Source organism: Lepidochelys olivacea (assembly GCF_965140295.1).
Source record: "Lepidochelys olivacea isolate rLepOli2 genome assembly, chromosome: 16".
Classification (NCBI taxonomy): domain Eukaryota; kingdom Metazoa; phylum Chordata; order Testudines; family Cheloniidae; genus Lepidochelys; species Lepidochelys olivacea.
The window spans coordinates 5,498,479-5,520,348 of record NC_140426.1 but is presented as its reverse complement, the minus strand read 5'-3'; the positions used below and the strand labels follow the sequence as shown (position 1 = coordinate 5,520,348).

At 50.1% G+C, this 21,870-nt stretch overlaps 1 protein-coding gene across 7 annotated transcripts in view; it reads right to left on the bottom strand.

Annotated features, from left to right (window-relative positions):
- Positions 1-21,870, bottom strand: part of RGS3 (regulator of G protein signaling 3) — a 243,266-nt gene that overhangs the window by 83,084 nt on the left and 138,312 nt on the right. For all 7 annotated transcript variants that reach the window (XR_014714330.1, XM_084650181.1, XM_084650185.1 and 4 more), the window contains 2 exons: positions 16,597-16,708; positions 1,905-1,948 (listed from right to left, as the gene is read on the bottom strand). Coding sequence is in view for 6 of the 7 variants with exons in the window: in XM_084650181.1 (XP_084506307.1) it covers positions 1,905-1,948; positions 16,597-16,708 (156 nt within the window). In the remaining variant the exon portion in view is untranslated. The remainder of the gene's footprint in view (positions 1-1,904; positions 1,949-16,596; positions 16,709-21,870) is intronic.

The window sequence follows — 21,870 nt, the reverse complement described above, 5'->3', positions numbered from 1 at the left end:
AATCCAAAATGGAGCTTAGGCTAGGGCTCCACTAGAGAGTTTACAGTGGCACAGCTGCACCAATCAGAGGCGCCGGAACGGGGAGGGACAGGGGGCTATGCCCTCCCACTTTTCACCAGCTGTAAGGGCAAGCAATGGGGGAGAGGGGGGAGAGAGGAATGAGTGGAGGACGGGGCCTCGAGGAGAAGGGGTATAGGGGCATGGCCACAGTTCAGGCACCGGTGACCCCCCCACTTTTAGGGAGCTTCTTCCGGTCCTGGCATGGATGCCAGTATGCCACTGTAAACGCTGTGTAGCTACTCTAAGCCAACAGGAGAGAGCTCTCCCCACGACTTCATTCCTCCAGCCCGCTGCTAGCAGCGGTAGCTAAGTTGGCTGGAGAAGCTCTCCCGACGACATATGCACCGGTGTGCACAGTGCTAAGTCGGCATAAATTCTGTCGTTTGTGGGGTGGCTTATTCACACCTTGGAGAGACATAATTTATGTCCACTTAAGCTGTAGTGCAGCCATAGCCTTGGACAAGGGTTGCACTTTCCCACTGACATGCTCTGTGCGTCAAGGAGAAACTGACAATTGGGCAAAATGCTACATTTTAGGGTCACAAAATTATTATTATTGATTTGTATTACGGTAGTGTGAAAAGGTTTCAAACGAGGGTGGGGCCCTGTTGTGCTTGGTGCTGTATGTAGCATAGGGAGAGATTTCAGAGTCGGGAGATTTCAGCATGGGGAGAGAGTGTTCCTGCCCCACAGATCTTATAATTGAAATAGTCAAGACAAACAAAGAGTAGGAGGGCAAAGAGAGAGGGAAAGTAACTGTGCCATGGTCAAACAGCAAGTTCTAGATCCAAACTCCTGCCCTGAAATCAGGAACAACATGGAGTTACTTGCAAAAAATCAAAACAAAAAGCAGGCAGAAGATCTAGTGATTGGGTAGGCTCATTTCACAAAGAACAAGTTCTGCAGCTTTCTCAGCTCATTTCTGACAAAGGAAACTTGGCTAAAATACAAGTGATTATAGTCTCTAAGGTGCCACAAGTCCTCCTTTTCTTTTTGCGAATACAGACTAACACGGCTGTTACTCTAAAACATATAAACATGTAGATGACATTCAGTCATTTCCAATCCCTACGCTCTTTTAGATCTGTTTATCTAAAGCAGTCTTTTACAGTGTAATTCCAGTTATGCAAATGCTCTTTATCTGAAAATCTTAGTTATCTGAATCCACTGTGTGCCCTCCCTGAAACCTTGTTAGTTAATTACCAGCTAATTACTTCTCAATTAGCCTCTTAGCATCTCATAGTGCTCATCAATGACTTTGTGTTTGTGTAGCTGTTCTGAGCAGTTACCTGCAGTCCCTGAGACCTAATCCCATTTCAGCAGTAAAAGAAACTTGATGGGATTATATGCAGCTCAAAATAGCCCTTCCATCTATCCCAATGCCCAGTTACCCAAGGCCATTGGATAAATAGGAATTTACTATGTGTTGGGTTTGGTTGTTCCTATTTGATTGTTTAAAAATCTGAGATTTTGAAGGCAAGAACAGAAAACCACCCATAAAGTCAAATCAAAACCAACTGGCAAAGAAATCCATGAGTGGGCTAAAGAACCCATAGGCGCCAATCAGAAGTCAGAGCAGTGGGGAAAGATCTGCCCCCAGACGGACTGGCGGGGAGGAAAGGGTACAGGCATCAACGCTTCACTGCCTCCTGAGTCACAGATTCCACTTAACAGCTTCTTACTCATATACGCTGGCTTACGTTTCCTTTCCCGACTGGCAAACTAATTCAAAAGAGAAGTGAGATCGATCCATTGTCTGCGCTTTATCCCCACTACAAAGAATTGGTTAGTGTGCAGTACATTTTAGGCTCTGTGGAGTTTAACTCCCAAAGCTCTACACTCACCTCTGCAAGGTAGAGGATGCAGAATTTCAGATCTTCAGAAGAACCTGTAAGGAAAAAACAAGGCCAAAATCAGGCTTTGGCTGCATTTGGGCCTCCACAAGCAAAGATCTCTGGCACTGGCAGATGAATTAGCTGTGGGGTTGCATTTAATGAGCAAAGGTTGAAGTTTTGCCGAGGCAGGTTGTCAGCTGGGAGCGATGTCTGCTGCGGCTGGCTTCCACGGGGGTGGATCAGGGTTAATGCAGCAGGCAAACTGGAGCTGGTCTGGAAAGCGGAGGTGCTTACCATTTACTCACTGCACAATTAGGGCTTTTTCTCCAGGCTCATTTCCCTGAAAAAGGTCTCTCTCTCTGCCACATCTGTAGCCTGGTGGGGTTGGTCAATGCACTGTGCAGGCAAGGGCCAACATGATGCAGAAGCAAACCAAAGGGCTGCTTAGGGCCCTGTTCCATTGGGAGCTGTGCAGCACATGGGTTAGGTCAGTCCCCCTTGGCAGCACTGAGATCAGAGGGGACTGTCACTCAGAAATGGCTGCCCTCCTGGCAGGTTGCAGACCTCGGTCTCTGGGAATTAGAAGGCTGGAGCTAGTACAGGCAATTGTCATTACACACAGACACACCCACTTACCCCTGGCCTCCATGCTGATCACTGAAAATCTCTCCATCCTAGGGCTTTGGGGAAAGGAATCTCCTAAATTCACATTGGGACACAGGAATTGCCTAACTGCATCAGAAACCCCAGGTCCATCTAGCCCAGTGTCCTGTCTCTGGCAGTGGCCAGCACCAGCTACTTCAGAGGAGGTGTGGGAAACATGTGTAGGGACGCAGCTGTGGGATAACCTGTCCCCAGGGACAGTTTCCCCTTCTGTCTAACCCCCAAGAGTCCTGACAAACTCTTGGCTATTACTACTGTAGCTCTGGATACTCTTGTTACCGGTATAAATGCCCAGACTCATTTTGAAGCCTTCTAAGCTCTTTTTCTCAATATTTTCATGTGGCAGGGAGTTCCACAGTCTAATTACACAATGTGTAAAAAAACATTTCCTTTTATGGGTTCTGAATTTGCTGCCTTTCCATTTTGTTGAACGCCCCCTTGTTCCCGTGTGATAATACAGGCTGAACGGAGGCTCCTGAAATACCTTCTCTGTTCATGCATTAGTCTGTATTCTGTTATCGTATTCGTCTCCTCTGTAAGGTACAGCCCCAATCTTCCCAATCTCTTGTCGACTGGGAGTTTCTCTCTGTCCCTGGTCATTCCCATCGCCTGACTCTGAGCCCCCTGGATTTCTGCTAAGTCCTTTGTGAGATGGAAAGATCCTCTGTAGCAAGGCTGCCTTCCACATCCCTCCCATCTGCACAGCACATGCAGGACAGGGACACATGTCTGAGCCAAAGGGGGATGGGGCGAAAGACAAACAGAGCAGAGAAGACAAGCTACACTGCAGGAACAAAATGCCAAAGGAGGCAGAGTGCTTGTGCCTCTCAGCAATCACAGCCCTGCCATGCTGCTCCATTTCCTACTCTCTAGTGCAGGGAAAAGGGATGCAACCCCAAAGACTGTCACCTTGACAAGGGCCCCATGAGCCAGCTCCAAGCGTGGAACAGCCCCAGGGACTTGACTCCTCCTTGCCCTGCCCCCATCCCCGGCCGGCAGAGAGGCCTCTGACATGAGGGGGCGGAAGGAGCCGCTACTCAGGAAGCGGCGGCTTAACACTTCCTCTGCATTCTCTGGTTACATCTACACAGGGATAAAAACCCACGGCTGGCCCAGGACAACCGACTCGGGCTCCGGGCTGAAAAATCGCTGGGTAGGGGTTCAGGCTTGGGCTGCAGCCCGAGCTCTAGGACCCTGCGAGGGGGGAGGTCCCAGAGTGCAGGCTCCAGCCTGAGCATCTGCACTGCAATTTTTAGCCCTACAGCCCGAGTCAGCCAACCTGGGCCAGCTGTCACTGTACTGCAGGGTCTTTTATCCCACAAAGACATTGCCAGCACAGGCCCTCCAGGAGACCTGTCTCCATGGAGCTGGCTCCCTGCATGGCCCTTGGAAAGGGAGACGGTCCCAGAAGGTGACAGGACAGAATGAGTCATTCCAAAGCGACAGTCCCTACTTTGTGAAGCCTGGAGCTTCCTGATCTCCTAACCCCGTTCAGCACAGCGTGGCTGAGGAAGGCTGCTAGGCCTCTGCTCCAGACAGTTCCCGCAGCGCCAGGGACCGGCTAAGCTAACAGACTGGCTGGTGTTTTCCACTAACAAACTTTGCTGAGAGCGATGCCCCCCTGTCCTCCATATGAGATCCGCTGGAGGGAAGGAGAACCTCCGATTGTGCCAATCCCTGGGAAAGCCAGCCCAGGACAGGCACCTGAGCCCAGGCTCACTCAAGGAGATTTAGTCAACACACAGCAGGGCCACTTGGACTTTACAGCAGGACATTCAACCTAGTGGAGGATGTTCCCCTGGGGCGCCATGCCCCCTGCCCCCAGTGCAAGGCGCCTTTTAAAATGTTGTCTCCTGTGTGGAGCAGGCTGGTGCTGCAATTCATGCTCAGGTGTGATTCTTGCTAATGGCAAAGTCAGTACAAGCTCTGCTTTGTTCCCACAGCATGTGCAGTGCTAATGATGGAACCAGGTGGCCTCACATTCTCCAGAGAACTACAGACTAACCACCCCAGTGCAGTCAGCAGCCCTGGAGTTCACAGCTGGCATGGGGACCCTGCAGAGAGGCTGATGCCACCGGTGCCTTCGCCATGAGGAGGATGGGCAGAATTCGATTTTTATTTTTTTAGAATTTTGATGGATAATATCAGGGGGTATTTTTAAGCATTTTTTATTATTTTTATCAATTTACATTTTCATATTGCAGGAAATTTGAGGGGTCAGACAATAATTATTTAATGACAGTGGATGCTGAGATTCCAAATATTAAAGCTTTATAGATGTTAAGACAGAAACTGTCAACATCACATGTCAAAATATACCAAGTCAATATCCTCCAATCAAACCCTACCACATTCTCAAGTAGTGTTTTCCCTACTTCGCCTCTCTGCACATTTTGATTTTGATCAGTTTTTGCAGGTGTGCTGAAATTGACTTTTACCAGCTTTGACCGATAAAAATCTAATCCTTCCAAGTCTATCCCTGAGCAGCAAAGACACTGCAACATGCTCAGCTTTTTCCTTCCGGTGACTTTCTGCTGGCCTTTGGTGAGCACTGGCTGGGGGATTACAGGCTTCCCCCACTCCAACTACCAGGGCTGGGGCAGACTGAGGGACCCTGCAGGGCCTTGGTTTTAAAGGGCATGATGCCCCCTTTTCAGGGACAGTTGTGCCCAAGTCCCAGGACATGCTGGTGACATCCAGATATGCTGGGAATGCTGTTGGAGAGGTGTCAGATAAAGAGCACTTTAGCACAATGCATATCTGCAGGCATCTGGAGCTCTGCTCTGCCATGTCCCGTGCTGGGTGAGTTAGGGTCTGGAAAACACCTTCATGCTCCTGTGCTACTGTAACTAAGTAATGGGGCTGGGAGTCCAGGGCCTGCTTTATTTCTTTACGAAAGCGAAGAAGTATGTTCCTGCACCTGAAAGGGTCCACGGCTTCCTCCACACCTGCCGCAGGTTCCAAAGTGGCCACTAGGGGCTGCTCAATAGCTCACACACCACCTCTCAACTTACCACTCCCACATACCCGGGCATCCCACCAGCACCCCAAGACAGTTCCTACCCGGCCTGTGCCAGGACCTCCACAGCATTTTAACCCAGACAGTCATCAGGGCTGCCCCAGATACATCTGCCTTGCACGGCCAACGCCAGCATTCTGGGCGACCCTGCAGGACGCCTCCAGCTAGTATGTTGCACTCTGGGGAGGTTGGAGAGTAGGAGGCCAGGACATTTACTTGATACTGGGGTTTAATAGCCATTTCCCTTTACTCTTCCTTAGTGTACAAAACTCCCACTTCTCCTCTCCCCCCAAATGTGGCCCTTCCTCGCTTCCTTCACTCTGAAGAGCTAGGGCCCGGCTGCAACAAGGCCTGCTTAGCACAATGTGGCTATCAGGCAGGAGAATGGCCTCCCAAGCCGCCACCACAGCCCATTTGCGAGGTTGATAATCCAGCTCCCCGAGGGGCTGGCTATGCTCAGACACAATCGTCCCACAACAGAGGCCGCCCGATAAGGGGACAGTGACACTGGCTAGTAGATGCCTTGGGAAAGTTACAGTCTTGAGCCGTTGTATTTACTGTATTTGGGTTCCTACAATAGTACAATGTCATAACAGGTGGCTGCTTAATACAGGAGGACAAAACACATGGCCACTGGGACTGATTTCCCTTCTGAGCAGCCAATGCCCTTCTGGAAAGTTACATACATAAGCAAAGAACCCTACCTCTGCAGGCACTCCCCTCCCTTCCCACACCCCTTGGCAGGGTCATTGCTGGGCAATGTACACGTAGGCAGTTCCAGGGCTGGAAGAACACACTGGCCAGGTGACTGACCACCTACCATGGTGTGAGGAAGTACAGAGGAGCCAAAACCCTACCTCAGACATTTTATACCCACCGCAAGGGATAAGAGGAGTCACAGGAACATAAAAATGGCCACACTGGGTCAGACCAGTGGTCCATCTAACCCAGTATCCTGTCTTCTGACAGTGGCTGGTGCCAGATGCTTCAGAGGGAATGAACAGAATGGCACTTTCCAGTGACCCATCCCTTGCCATCGACTCCCAGCTTCTGGCAATTGGGATACAGGGACACTAACAGCCTGACCATCTTAGCTAACAGCCATTGATGGACCTGTCCTCCATGGATTTATCTAGTTCTGTTTTCAACCCAGTTATAGAATCATAGAATATCAGGGTTGAAAGGGACCTGAGGAGGTCATCTAGTCACACCCCCTGCTCAAAGCAGGACCAATCCCCAAATAAATCATCCCAGCCAGGGCTTTGTCAAGCCGGACCTTAAAAACTTCAAAGGAAGGAGATTCCACCACCTCCCAAGGTAACGCATTCCAGTGCTTCACCACCCTCCTAGTGAAAAAGTTTTTCCTAATATCCAACCTAAACCTCCCCCACTGCAACTTGAGACCATTACTCCTTGTCCTGTCATCAGCTACCACTGAGAATAGTCTAGAACCATCCTCTCTGGAACCACCTCTCAGGAAGTTGAAAGCAGCTATCAAATCCCCCCTTATTCTTCTCTTCTGCTGACTAAACAATCATAGAATCATAGAATATCAGGGTTGGAAGGGACCCCAGAAGGTCATCTAGTCCAACCCCTGCTCAAAGCAGGACCAATTCCCAGTTAAATCATCCCAGCCAGGGCTTTGTCAAGCCTGACCTTAAAAACCTCTAAGGAAGGAGATTCTACCACCTCCCTAGGTAACGCATTCCAGTGTTTCACCACCCTCTTAGTGAAAAAGTTTTTCCTAATATCCAATCTAAACCTCCCCCACTGCAACTTGCAATCCCACTGCAATCTCAGTTCCCTCAGCCTCTCCTCATAAGTCATGTGTTCCAGACCCCTAATCATTTTTGTTGCCCTTCGCTGGACTCTCTCCAATTTATCCACATCCTTCTTGTAGTGTGGGGCCCAAAACTGGACACAGTACTCCAGATGAGGCCTCACCAATGTCGAATAGAGGGGGACGATCACGTCCCTCGATCTGCTCATTATGCCCCTGCTTATACAGCCCAAAATGCCATTGGCCTTCTTGGCAACAAGGGCACACTGCTGACTCATATCCAGCTTCTCGTCCACTGTCACCCCTTGGTCCTTTTCCGCAGAACTGCTGCCTAGCCATTCGGTCCCTAGTCCATAGCGGTGCATTGGGTTCTTCCGTCCTAAGTGCAGGACCCTGCGCTTATCCTTATTGAACCTCATCAGATTTCTTTTGGCCCAATCCTCCAATTTGTCTAGGTCCCTCTGTATCCTATCCCTACCCTCCAGCGTATCTACCACTCCTCCCAGTTTAGTATCATCCGCAAATTTGCTGAGGGTGCAATCCACACCATCCTCCAGATCATTTATGAAGATATTGAACAAAACCGGCCCCAGAACCGACCCCTGGGGCACTCCACTTGACACCAGCCGCCAACTAGATATGGAGCCATTGATCACTACCCGTTGAGCCCGACAATCTAGCCAACTTTCTACCCACCTTATAGTGCATTCATCCAGCCCATACTTCTTTAACTTGCTGACAAGAATACTGTGGGAGACCGTGTCAAAAGCTTTGCTAAAGTCAAGAAACAATACATCCACTGCTTTCCCTTCATCCACAGAACCAGTAATCTCATCATAGAAGGCGATTAGATTAGTCAGGCATGATCTTCCCTTGGTGAATCCATGCTGACTGTTCCTGATCACTTTCCTCTCATGTAAGTGCTTCAGGATTGATTCTTTGATTCTAATATCCAACCTAAACCTCCCCCACTGCAACTTGAGACCATTACTCCTCGTTCTGTCATCTGCTACCACTGAGAACAGTCTAGATCCATCCTCTTTGGAACCACCTTTCAGGTAGTTGAAAGCAGCTATCAAATCCCCCTTTCATTCTTCTCTTCCGCACACTAAACAATCCCAGTTCCCTCAGCCTCTTCTCAGAAGTCATGTGTTCCAGTCCCCTAATCATTTTTGTTGCCCTCTGCTGGACTCTCTCCAATTTTTTCACATCCTTCTTGTAGTGTGGGGCCCAAAACTGGACACAGTACTCCAGATGAGGCCTCACCAATGTCGAATAGAGGGGAATGATCACATCCCTCGATCTGCTGGCAATGCCCCTACTTATACAGCCCAAAATGCCATTGGCCTTCTTGGCAACAAGGGCACACTGTTGAATCATATCCAGCTTCTCGTCCACTGTGACCCCTAGGTCCTTTTCTGAAGAACTGCTGCCTAGCCATTCGGTCCCTAGACTGTAGCGGTGCATAGAATTCTTCCGTCCTAAGTGCAGGACTCTGCACTTGTCCTTCTTGAACCTCATCAGATTTCTTTTGGCCCAATCCTCCAATTTGTCTAAGTCTCTCTGTATCCTATCCCTACCCTCCAGCCTATCTACCTCTCCTCCCAGTTTAGTGTCATCTGCAAACTTGCTGAGGGTGCAATCCACGCCATCCTCCAGATCATTAACGAAGATATTGAACAAAACCGGCCCAAGGACCAACCCTTGGGGCACTGCACTGGATACCGGCTGCCAACTAGACATGGAGCCATTGATCACTACCCGCTGAGCCCGACAATCTAGCCACCTTTCTATCCACCTTATAGTCCATTCATCCAGCCCATACTTCTTTAATTTGTTGGCAAGAATACTGTGGAAGACTGTGTCAAAAGCTTTGCTAAAGTCAAGGAACAACATGTCCACTGCTTTCCCTTCATCCACAGAGCCAGTTATCTCATCATAGAAGGCAATTAGATTAGTCAGGCATGACTTGCCCTTGGTGAATCCATGCTGACTGTTCCTGATCACTTTCCTCTCCTCTAAGTGCTTCAGAATTGAGTCCTTGAGGACTTGCTCCATGATTTTTTCAGAGACTGAGGTGAGGCTGACTGGCCTGTAGTTCCCTTAATTGTAGTTCCAATTCAGCAGTCTCTCGTTGGAGTCTGTTTTTGCTGGCACATGATGACATCAATCACATTGGTCACCTGCACATCTTCCAATGTGATATATGCCATCATGTGCCAGCAATGCCCCTCTGCCATGTACATTGGTCAAACTGGACAGTCTCTACATAAAAGAATAAATGGACACAAATCAGATGTCAAGAATTATAACATTCACAAACTAGTCGGAGAACACTTCAATCTCTCTGGTCACTCGATTTCAGACCTAAAGGTCGCAATATTAGAACAAAAAGCCTTCAAAAACTGACTCCAATGAGAGACTGCTGAATTGGAATTAATTTGCAAACTGGATACAATTAACTTAGGCTTGAATAGAGACTGGGAGTGGATGTGTCATTACACAAAGTAAAACTATTTCCCCATATTTATTTCCCCCACGAAAGCTCATGCTCAAATAAATTGGTTAGTCTCTAAGATGCCACTAGTACTCCTTTTCTTTTTGCGAATACAGACTAACACGGCTGCCCATCACTCCCTGGAGCGTTTACAGCACACACTCTCTCCCACAGGGGTAGGTGATCTGTTACCAGCACAGAGAGCAGTTGGTGCCACAGGAAACCCTCAAGCTCAGGCCCTGCTGGGATTTCTGATCATTCACTGCACTGACACAGAATGAAAGGGGAGAACAAAGAGTCTTTACTCCGGCCCAGGCACCAGGAACACTGGGGGTTCCCACCAAGACACAGCTCCCAGGTGGCGAGGGAGATCGAAACCAACTTGCCTGTGCTCCTCTGGTGTCACTAAGCTACACTCACATGGCAGCCTGATGTGTGTGTGTGCGCATGTGTGTGTGAGGACTGCCAACCCCAAGCATCATGGGTGGCAGGTATCATAGGCTGGGGGATGCTGTGCCTCCCCATACAGCCTGGCATGACCGCACCCATGCTCTGTCCCAAGGCCCCCTCCTGCAGTTCCTGGCACTCTGCCCTGGCCTAGGCTGGCTGGGGCTCGCCAACCTGCCATGGGTACTCAGGGCAGCTGCCCGGCGCTCCAGGGCTGGCTGCCCAGTGATCCAGAGATGGAGATGCTGCAGCCGTGCCACATAGGCATAGGAACAAGTAGTGTGGGGAGTGCTGCAGCACCCCCAGGCTCCCGGCTGCAGGCCCCGTGCACCCGGGGTCCTGGCCTCAGCTCTGGGGGTGGGAGGGGGTGGATAGGGGTAAGGGGGCTAGTTTTCAGCACCCCCACTATTAAAAATATCCCAGCACCACTGCCATGCCACCTGGTGCTGGGGCCGGGGGCCATGATGAGGTGCTCTGGGGTCCTGCAGGGGAGGGGGGACAGACAGGGAAGGGGAGGTGTGGGACCTTGAGCACAAAGGTAGGGGCCGGGAGCTAGCCGTCCCCAATGGCTGGGTCACCAGCCGCCCATGCCAAGCATTCAAAAACCATGCAACTGACTGCACATTAAAAACCGCACATTTTGGGTTCTTCATGTGCTGTCTTTTATGAACCTTTCTTGGTAGAAACAAATAGAAGCTGAGATTCTCCCATATTCACATGACTCTCGGTGCCAGGGCCTTGAGAACAACACCAAATCTCACCAGACTCTCAGTAAAATCCGGAGAGCTGACCGCACTGTGTACATGTGCTTGTTCATGGCACAGGGCAAGGGAAGAAGCACTAGATATTGCAGGCAGGCTGGTGCACACTATGTGAAAGGGAGGGACAGCGCCAGGAGGAACAGACCCAGTGCTTTTAAAACCAAGCCTTCCAAATACTGCAGAGGTGAGCTAAGGAACGAACTAGAAACCACTCGAAACAGCCTGCCAGAAAAGCCTCAGGCCGCAGGAGTGTCCCAGCCCAGCACCGTGGAGATGACAGCCAGCTCTCTGTCTAGTCAGGATTTAACATTGCACCCATCCCCATGGTATCTGAGCACCTGTCCCATCTACAAACTTTCCCACAGCCCCTGACCTCAGCAGAGCTTCCTGTGACAATCATAGTTTATATGCTGGGGTTACAGAGCACAGGGAGGGATCGGGGTAAGACGCTGAATAACAAACAACACAGAACTGACCAGGGTTAAAAACCAATGAGCAAGGAAAAGAGGGAATGAAAGGAAAGTCGTTGGTACCCTCACTTCCTGCCCTTTGTATCTGGGCTCCTTATGTTGGAAGCTCTCTAGGGCAGGAACCGGGCGTACCTGCTCATTCTCTCTAGGGAGGAACCTGGCCTTTCTATGTGCTCATTCTGGCAAGTGCCCACAGCATGCGAGACGAATATGATATCAGCTGTGCAAAAACACATGCAGTCACTCCCCAGCGGGCCTGTTGCCTCTTCATCTCTCACTTAGATGTGAGCCCATTGAGGCAGGAACTGCCCTTGAATATGTCTGTGCAGCACCCAGCCCAGTGGGGCTCCACACTGGTTGGAGTCGCTAGATGCTATTGCAATGGAAAAGTTACATAATAACAGGGTCCGGGCATACCTGCTTCTGCCCTCTTGTACAGTCTCCAGCCCTAACCAATAATGAATAATAACGGTCTGTCAAACACCATCCCAGCTCTGCTGTGACAGAGAAACAGGCTGTTATCAGCCATGCTCAGGGAAATGCTACAAGAGAGAAAGCAACACAAAAAGCCAAGGGCCAAATGTTTAAGATTCTTTACAGTGTATTAGAACATAAGGCAGGCAGAGTCCCTCTCTGGCCTGCTGCGCATATGCTGTAATGCACTGAAGGGGAAGAAATGCCTTGTACACAGAATCGCCCAACACAGATTACGCCCTGCAGGCCAGACACGTCCCCACAGAGCCAACAATCACTGTATGTAATGTGGGCCCTGTAAGCAGCAGCTGTTAAGCACCCCCTCCCCCCACCCCGCTTTTCAGAGGCAGGCGAGCAGACGACAAGAAACCAGGAGCAAAGGAAAGAGCTGCTCAGCCCCACACGGCCTGGCAGGTACCAGAGAGGCTGCTGTCAGGCCAATGGGATGGGAAAGGGGGTGGGCTGGCAACAACTGCAGTTCCCGGGTCCCTGCAAAGGCAGAGTAAGTGGAACAGGGCAGCTGGCCCATTACATGAAACCAGGCTCAGCACTCCTGGTCCAGACCAGGGGCTTCCCACTGGGCCAATGAGGAAAGTGGGACAGCACCTGGAGGCTACGGAAGGTCAGTCAGGAGTCAGCCAGGCAAAGGGTAGGAGATGGGAGCTGACAGAGACAGACAGTGGTTCCTGGGGGCAGGTTAAAGGCAGGAGAGAAGAAAGAGGGGTTTGCTGATAGAGGTCCCCAGGGTCAGGGGGGCTGGAGAGGGCCGAAGGCAGGAGAAGCAGCAGAAGGAGATGTCTGCAGGCTCTAAGCTGGAGAGTTAGAGCCCAGGACCAGAGGCAGGAGAGCAGCGGAGGGATGTACACGCTACCGTCTTCTTGCTGGAGAGCTGGGGTGTGGTGAGAGCAAGGACTGTGTGCATGGGGGATATGGACTAGGCACGGGGATTGGTAGAGACTGCGTGCACAAAGTTGCTGTAATCAGCTGGCCCCCAGGAGGGGTGCTGTTTAAGTAAGAACCTTAAGTGAAGTCCTTTGAGTTACCCAAGAGGGACACTCAGGCGAGGAGCCACTTGCAGGGCTGCCCCAAGGGGGTGTCCTGGAGGAGGCCACTCATCCACAGGAAGACTAGCCTCTGGGGGCACCTCCAAACTGAGAGCAAAGGCTCACTCCATTGCCAAAGGCCCACTTCAAAGTACCGAGTAATGGCTAACGGCCACTTTGGCTCCAGCCAGCAGCAGCAAGATGGGACAGGCCCAGCCATGTGACTGGCAGAAGCAGGGGGACAGTGTTGCAATCCTGGGGCTAATTACCATACAAGAGGCTGCTTAAAGCATAGTGCCTCCTCAATGCCCTGAGCACTGGGCCGGCAGAGCAGCATGCAAATGGAGACGCCTCTGTTCCTACTCTGGAGTGCGAAAAGGGTGGGGACAAGGAGCATGGCTGGGGCAGATCTCTCAGTGGAATCCCTGATTTGGGCTATTATGTATTGTTGCCCCTTTCCGTTCCCAATCTGAAGCTTCTCCACCCCAAGGGGTACGGTCCCAGCAACCCAGTAACTTTGGGATGGAAATTCCCACAGTATCTACCAGGGACGCTCACCCCATTACATTGGAAACACTGGCTGGCGTGATGCTCATCAGCCAAACTGGGCTTATAAAGCAGGAAGACTGTGCATTGTAAAGCCGATTATACTGATTTGCTTTAGCACAGTGCAGCGAGCAGCAGAAACAGGAAACATCACAATGGTCTTCAGTGTACCGGAGCTGTCTCAATTGTTACGCTCAGCAATACGCCTGTTCCTAGTAACGTGCCATTCAGTTATTTCAGAGAGGAGCAGAAAGTCGCTGCCAAAAGGGACTGGCAGCTTTTGGCTTTGGCTCTGGCTCGGTGACACGTTTTTGCACCAGACTTGTGTAATCCATAAGCAGGCTACTTTCTGGAAGCAAATGGCACTGACTGCTGGATTCCTAGGGAAGGTCACTCTATAGGTTATGCAAGGCAGAAAGAAACATCCCTTTCTGGAGGGGCTCCCTGTGCTCGCTCAGGCAATAAGTAACAGATAGCTTCCTGAGAAATCCAGCTTGCATGAAGGAGCAGATGGCACATCCCAGGGCAGGATCTGAGTGACCTGAGCGATAGCCATGAGCAGAGCCAACTTCTCCAAGCTCTTGACCAGGTGCAGGAGAAAGCAGCCACATGACAGCAGTTATGATTCCGAGGGCCATTGAACGACTCAGCCAGAGGGCCCAGCTGGGAAATCAAACATGCACCTGATGCCCACAGAAAAGTTCTCCCCTCAGGGGATGGCTACACTTCGAGCTGGGTGCGATTCACAGCTCGAAGGGAAATACAGCTAGTGAGCTAATGCCAGAGCACAGCCTTGTCAGTGCAAGTGGTGGGAGGGACCAGCCGTCCCAAGGACATCCCCACGGGATGGACCGGGGACTGCTAACCCCTCCTGTGGCTGCGGCTACACTCTCCCTAGAATGCAAGCTCGATGAGAGCTCGTGTGAGCATTTCTCCTTGAGCTGAGACACAATCCCCAGCTCCAAGGGCCAACATACTCTAAAGGGCAACATTTCTGTATCCGTTCTTTAGACACAACTTGCGCTGGGGTAGGAGTGCCAAAACCATTCTCACACATATTCAATCTTGTTTCTAAATGAGTTTGCTTTTCCTGTGTCATCCCTCTTTGTGTCTGCTCTCCCCATATAGTCTAGTGAATGAGTTCACTGGTAGAAAGATCCTGGAAAAAGGTAATCCTAAGTGACTCGTGCAAAAGAAACTAACATACTGTGATACCTGCATGTCACAAACAACTCAAATATTCTCTATCCAGAGCTCACAAGGAACTGGAACAAGCTGACAGCCAAGACTCATTCCCAGAGATTTCAAATCAGTGGGAGGAGTGATGGGAAACTCACAAACAGGAAACACTGGGTAAATCACTAGTTGGGAAGAACAGCCCCGCTCCAGAGAGTGCCCTCTCAGCAGTAGATGAGGACTCCTAGTGCCATCTACATTGGGATACCAAACAGCAGAGCCTGATTCCACAGGCGGGTGACATATTCCTGGAGGCTTCATCACATGACATAATCTTTAATTAAACATTAATCTGTAATTCCTGGAGACTCCAGGAAAATCCTGGAGGGTGGGAAACCCTATTCCACAGCAACTTCAGGCCTGGGGCCAGGGAAGGAGATGGGGTGGGGAGATCCAGGCAGTGCACCAGGTCCGCAGCACCTCACGACTCCACCCACACAGAATGTCAGCCACTCCCACTCCTCTGCCCTGACCAAGCAGGTCTCCCATCAATGAGATGTCTTCACCTGCACCAATTACACAGCAAGACGAGTGCTAGGCTCGCCAGGCTAAGGTCTGGGGTAGCTGTGGGCTGTGAGCCAGTCTGCACAACCCACCAATGCAAACCAGGAACACCAAGCAATGAGCAGGCCAGTCCTTCAGTGCCATATCTACCATCCACTCCTCAGTTCTCCATCTCACCTCCATTGCCTCCCGCCCGCCACCCACCATCCACGTTATCTCCAGCCTCAGCAGCAGCCTCCTGGGGGCTGCGAACTTGGGGGAGTACATGTTCCCAGGTATGCTGGCTGCCCCAGGGAAGGAGAGGCATGGAACTAGGGTCAGGGAAGGGGTGTTCCTCATTTGTATCTCAACAGCCAAGACTAGGTGCTGCCTCCCCACCTCCTCCCAGCATCCCAACTGAATCAATTGCTTCAGATCACTCCCCACTGCTGGAGCAGTCTCTGCTGGTAACAGTCCCTGCAGCCAGCCCATCAGCAGGGTGTAGCAGCCATGTCAGGCAGGCAGCGTGAGAGGAAGGCTCCCAGCCTGATCGGTGTGTCAGGGCATGGACGGGAGAAACTGCCCTAGCTGGCTATGAAGGGAAACCGTAGGCGGTTGAAGGAGGAAGTGGGGTAAGCAAAGGTCACTAGAGCTTAGTCACAGACCTGCGGAAGAAGCTGCTGTGCTCTGTTAAAGCACCAGAGGGGAAACTTCAAGACTTCGTTTCCCTCATTGTCTCAGCTAGCCACTGCTGCAAACAATATGGCACCGGTGGGACAGGGAAGGACAGCTCAGCATGGCAACTGCACAGCACGCAGCATCCTTGGAAGGGACAGCCCATCATCCCTGGAGAAGAGCCCTGTCCACTCCCTGTTTACAGCAAGGGACAGTCTCTGCAAGACATCTGCAGTTCCCTGGCAACCAGAGTTCTTCCTACCTGCCTCTGGAATATGAACAGACTGGAGCCTGTGTTACGTGATGATGGGCAGGGATGGCTGGAACCCCCAGGGAAGGGTAGCTAGGAAAGCAGGCTCACTGCCTGTCCTGAGCTCCTCTCATGGGGTGTACATTCAGCAGGACAAGCAGGAGGGGAAATCATGTACTTCTGAAACCCTTGCAACACCAAGAAACAACGGGGAGTGACGGCATGCTGCCTGGGCGGCACCACTCGCCCACTATGCCTTGATGGGCCAGCTATCTCAGCGAGCCATTTAGAATCAACAGCCAGAAAATGTCCACAAAAGCCTGGCACAAAGAAGCTTCTGCCTGCTGGCACACTCACCCTCCTGGAGTTTGACACTTTGGAGATAGAGAGGATTCCTCAGGACATTGCAGCGCCCTGGCTCATCTTCCTTAGTGAAGAGCAGCAAGTCCGAGTAGATGAAGACGGTCACCTGGAGGGTAAGATGACAACAAAGAAGGCATCAGGAGCCATTGCCAAAGAGCCTCCTTCCAGCCTAGACAGTCATCAGCCCCAGGAGTTAGCCTGGAACTCCAGGGCCTCCTTTCCAGCCCTGCAGAGGCCTCTGGAGACACACTGGCAATGAAGAGAGCATTTCACACACTGCAAAACTCAGACTACTTCAAACGACAGATGCTTGCTAGCATCTAGAAGTTATTAGCCCATCACTCCTACCCTGCAGACTGTTATTTACAGGGGACTTCTGGAGCCCTGTGATGGGAGGAATCAATGTGTCCAGAATGTAACAGATGCAACTGTTGTGCCCACACACCCACACCCACACCGCTGTCTCTCCAACCCTCTTTTCCAAGGTTTTCACACCCCAGGATGAAGGACAGGAAATTATTTGAGTTGTGGAAGTTCCCGCCTGGGAGCACATATACTCTCTCAGATTGCATGAGAACTCATCTTGGTGAGGATGAGGGGCTTTGACTATTTTAAACCATCACACACTGTCCTGCTCCCCTCAAGTAAATGACATGTTGGCTCTGAAGTAGCCATGCTAAAGGAGAATGTTTTCAGGCACTTAATGGAGACAAACAATAATACTTAAAAACAATAATGATTTTGGCTGCAATTGGGATGCAAATATTGCAAAATACTGAAGCTACATGCCTTAGCGACTTAACTCCCCTGAAACTCGAGTGAGGGACCTACTATATATTCATGGCATGAACTGCAGAAATGGAAGGCCGATTTTCTTCTGGGTTTGTACAGCTCCTAGCACAGCATGGCTCTGATTCATGACTAGGGCTCCTAAGTGCTACTGCAATAATAATAATAAATAACAAGCAAAAGCATCAACTCATCCACCACGTGTGACTCCACGACTCAGACGTTAGCAGTTCTGTCCTGTCAGCCAGTGTATGGCTCGGCTTGGTTACAAAAGGCACTCACAGGACTCTGAGCTTCCCCAAGTATCAGCCACATGCCCAAAGCATACATCCAAACCTAGATTTAAAAGGGGACAGGACAGACCCTTGAGAACCTCTTGAATTTCTTTCTCCTCTAAAAGTGGGTGCTTCCCTAGACAGCCAATAGGCGAGCTGTGTGAGGGATGAAGTGGAACAGGAGAGAGCCAACCTTGGGCTAGCAAGCTAGGATACAGAGGGACCTAGACAAATTAGAGGATTGGGCCAAAAGGAATCTGAGGAGGTTCAACAAGGACAAGTGCAGAGTCCTGCACTTAGGACGGAAGAATCCCATGCACCGCTACAGACTAGGGACCGATTGGCTAGGCAGCAGTTCTTCAGAAAAGGACCTAGGGATCACAGTGGACAAGAAGCTGGATATGAGTCAACAGTGTGCCCTTGTTGCCAAGAAGGCCAATGGCATTTTGGGATGTATAAGTAGGGGCATTGCCAGCAGATCGAGGGATGTGATCGTTCCCCTCTATTCGACATAGAATCATCATAGAATCATAGAATATCAGGGTTGGAAGGGACCTCAGGAGGTCATCTAGTCCAACTCCCTGCTCAAAGCAGGACCAATCCCCAACTAAATCATCCCAGTCAGGGCTTTGTCAAGCCTGACCTTAAAAATATCTAAGGAAGGAGATTCCACCACCTCCCTACGTAACGCATTCCAGTGTTTCACCACCCTCCTAGTGAAAAAGTTTTTCCTAATATCCAACCTAAACCTCCCCCACTGCAACTTGAGACCATTACTCCTTGTTCTGTCATCAGCTACCACTGAGAACAGTCTAGATCCATCCTCTTTGGAACCCCCTTTCAGGTAGTTGAAAGCAGCTATCAAATCCCCCCTCATTCTTCTCTTCTACAGACTAAACAGTCCCAGTTCCCTCAGCCTCTCCTCAGAACTCATGTGTTCCAGTCCACTAATCATTTTTGTTGCCCTCTGCTGGACTCTCTCCAATTTTTCCACATCCTTCTTGTAGTGTGGGGCCCAAAACTGGACACAGTACTCCAGATGAGGCCTCACCAATGTCGAATAGAGGGGGACGATCACGTCCCTCGATCTGCTGGCAATGCCCCTACTTATACAGCCCAAAACGCCATTGCCTTCTTGACAACAAGGGCACACTATTGACTCATATCCAGCTTTTCGTCCACTGTAACCCCTAGGTCCTTTTCTGAAGAACTGCTGCCTAGCCATTCGGTCCCTAGTCTGTAGCGGTGCATGGAATTCTTCCATCCTAAGTGCAGGAGTCTGCACTTGTCCTTGTTGAACCTCATCAGATTTCTTTTGGCCCAATCCTCCAATTTGTCTAGATCCCTCTGTATCCTATCCCTACCCTCCAGCCTATCTACCTCTCCTCCTAGTTTAGTGTCATCTGCAAACTTGCTGAGGGTGCAATCCACACCATCCTCCAGATCATTTATGAAGATGTTGAACAAAACCGGCCCCAGGACCAACCCTTGGGGCACTCCACTTGATACTAGCTGCCAACTAGACATGGAGCCATTGATCACTACCCATTGAGCCCGACAATCTAGCCAACTTTCTATCCACCTTATAGTCCCTTCATCCAGCCCATACTTCTTTAACTTGCTGGCAAGAATACTGTGGGAGACAGTGTCAAAAGCTTTACTAAAGTCAAGGAACAGCACGTCCACTGCTTTCCCCTCATCCACAGAGCCAGTTATCTCGTCATAGAAGGCAATTAGATTAGTTAGGCATGACTTGCCCTTGGTGAATCCATGCTGACTGTTCCTGATCACTTTCCTCTCCTCTAAGTGCTTCAGAATTGATTCCTTGAGGACCTGCTCCATGATTTTTCCAGGGACTGAGGTGAGGCTGTCTGGCCTGTAGTTCCCAGAATCCTCCTTCTTCCCTTTTTTAAAGATGGGCACGACATTAGCCTTTTTCCAGTTGTCCGGGACATCCCCGGATCGCCATGAGTTTTCAAAGATAATGGCCAATGGCTCTGCAATCACATCCGCCAACTACTTTAGCACTCTCAGATGCAGCGCATCCGGCCCCATGGACTTGTGCTCGTCCAGCTTTTCTAAATAGCTTTTCTATGATTCTATGCTGCTGTTCTCCCTGATCTCCCCCTAGCTAAGTGCCAGGAGTTGTACTGCACCTACAGGAATGCTGTCATTGGTTGAGACTGCCAACTACCACAACGTCTTTGTGGCCAAACTTGTGGCAACTTATTCCCCAAAGCAGAAAGTTAAAAAACCTGAATGCTTTTTGCTAGGGTTGTAAGAGAGAATCTGCTTGCTGGCTTCGATACTGCTCTGTCGCCACCATTCCCTGGACCACCCTTCAGCCATGAAAAAACTTGTACAGATACAGACAGACATCATCTTCCCTTCTAAATGCAAACAGATGGACATCGTACCAAAAGGACTGAAGGTAAAAAATCCATTACAATCTACATACCACACAGACTATGCTGACAGCTTGTGCCACACGCTCTCAAAGAAACTGCGGAATCACCTGATCAACATCCTCTACAGCAAACAGGGAAAGATTAAGAATGAGCTCTCAAAACTGGATACTCTCATAAAAAAACAACCTTCCACACAAACTTCCTCGTGGCTGGACTTTACTAAAACTAGACAAGCCATTTACAACACACACTTTGCTTCTCTACAAAAGAAAAAGGACACTAAACTTTCTAAACTACTACATGCCACAAGGGGCCACAGCAATGGTTCCCTCAACCCACCCAGCAATATTGTTAACCTATCCAACTATACTCTTAGCCCAGCAGAAGCACCTGTCCTATCTCGGGGCCTCTCCTTCTGCCCCTCCACCCCCACGAACATGATACAGTTCTGTGGTGACCTAGAATCCTATTTTCGACTTCTCCGACTCAAGGAATATTTCCAAAATACCTCTGAACAACATACTAATCCACAGAGGTCTCCCTACCAACACTACAGAAAGAGGGATTCTAGGTGGACTCCTCCTGAAGGTCGAAACAGCAGACTGGACTTCTACATAGAGTGCTTCCGCCGACGTGCACGGGCTGAAATGTGGAAAAGCAGCATCACTTGCCCCATAACCTCAGCCGTGCAGAACACAATGCCATCCACAGCCTCAGAAACAACTCTGACATCATAATCAAAAAGGCTGACAAAGGAGGTGCTGTTGTCATCATGAATAGGTCGGAATATGAACAAGAGGCTGCTCGGCAGCTCTCCAACACCACTTTCTACAAGCCATTACCCTATGATCCCACTGAGAGTTACCAAAAGAAACTACAGCATTTGCTCAAGAAACTCCCTGAAAAAGCACAAGATCAAATCTGCACAGACACACCCGTGGAACCCCGAGCTGGGATATTCTATCTACTACCCAAGATCCATAAACCTGGAAATCCTGGGCGCCCCATCATCTCAGGCATTGGCACCCTGACAGCAGGATTGTCTGGCTATGTAGACTCCCTCCTCATGCCCTACGCTACCAGCACTCCTTCAAGACACCACTGACTTTCTGAGGAAACTACAATCCATCGGTGATCTTCCTGATAACACCATCCTGGCCACTATGGATGTAGAAGCCCTCTACACCAACATTCCACACAAAGATGGACTACAAGCCGTCAAGAACACTATCCCCGATAATGTCACGGCTAACCTGGTGGCTGAACTTTGTGACTTTGTCCTTACCCAAAACTATTTTACATTTGGGGACAATGTATACCTTCAGATCAGCGGCACTGCTATGGGTACCCGCATGGCCCCACAGTATGCCAACATTTTTGTGGCTGACTTAGAACAACGCTTCCTCAGCTCTCATCCCCTAACGCCCCCACTCTACTTGCGCTATATTGATGACATCTTCATCTTCTGGACCCATGGAAAAGAAGCCCTTGAGGAATTCCACCATGATTTCAACAATTTCCATCCCACCATCAACCTCAGCCTGGTCCAGTCCACACAAGAGATCCACTTCCTGGACACTGCAGTGCTAATAAACGATGGTCACATAAACACCACCCTATACCGGAAACCTACTGACCGCTATTCCTACCTACATGCCTCCAGCTTTCACCCTGACCACACCACACGACCCATCGTCTACAGACAAGCTCTGCGATACAACCGCATTTGCTCCAACCCCTCAGACAGAGACAAACACCTACAAGATCTCTATCAAGCATTCTTACAACTACAATAC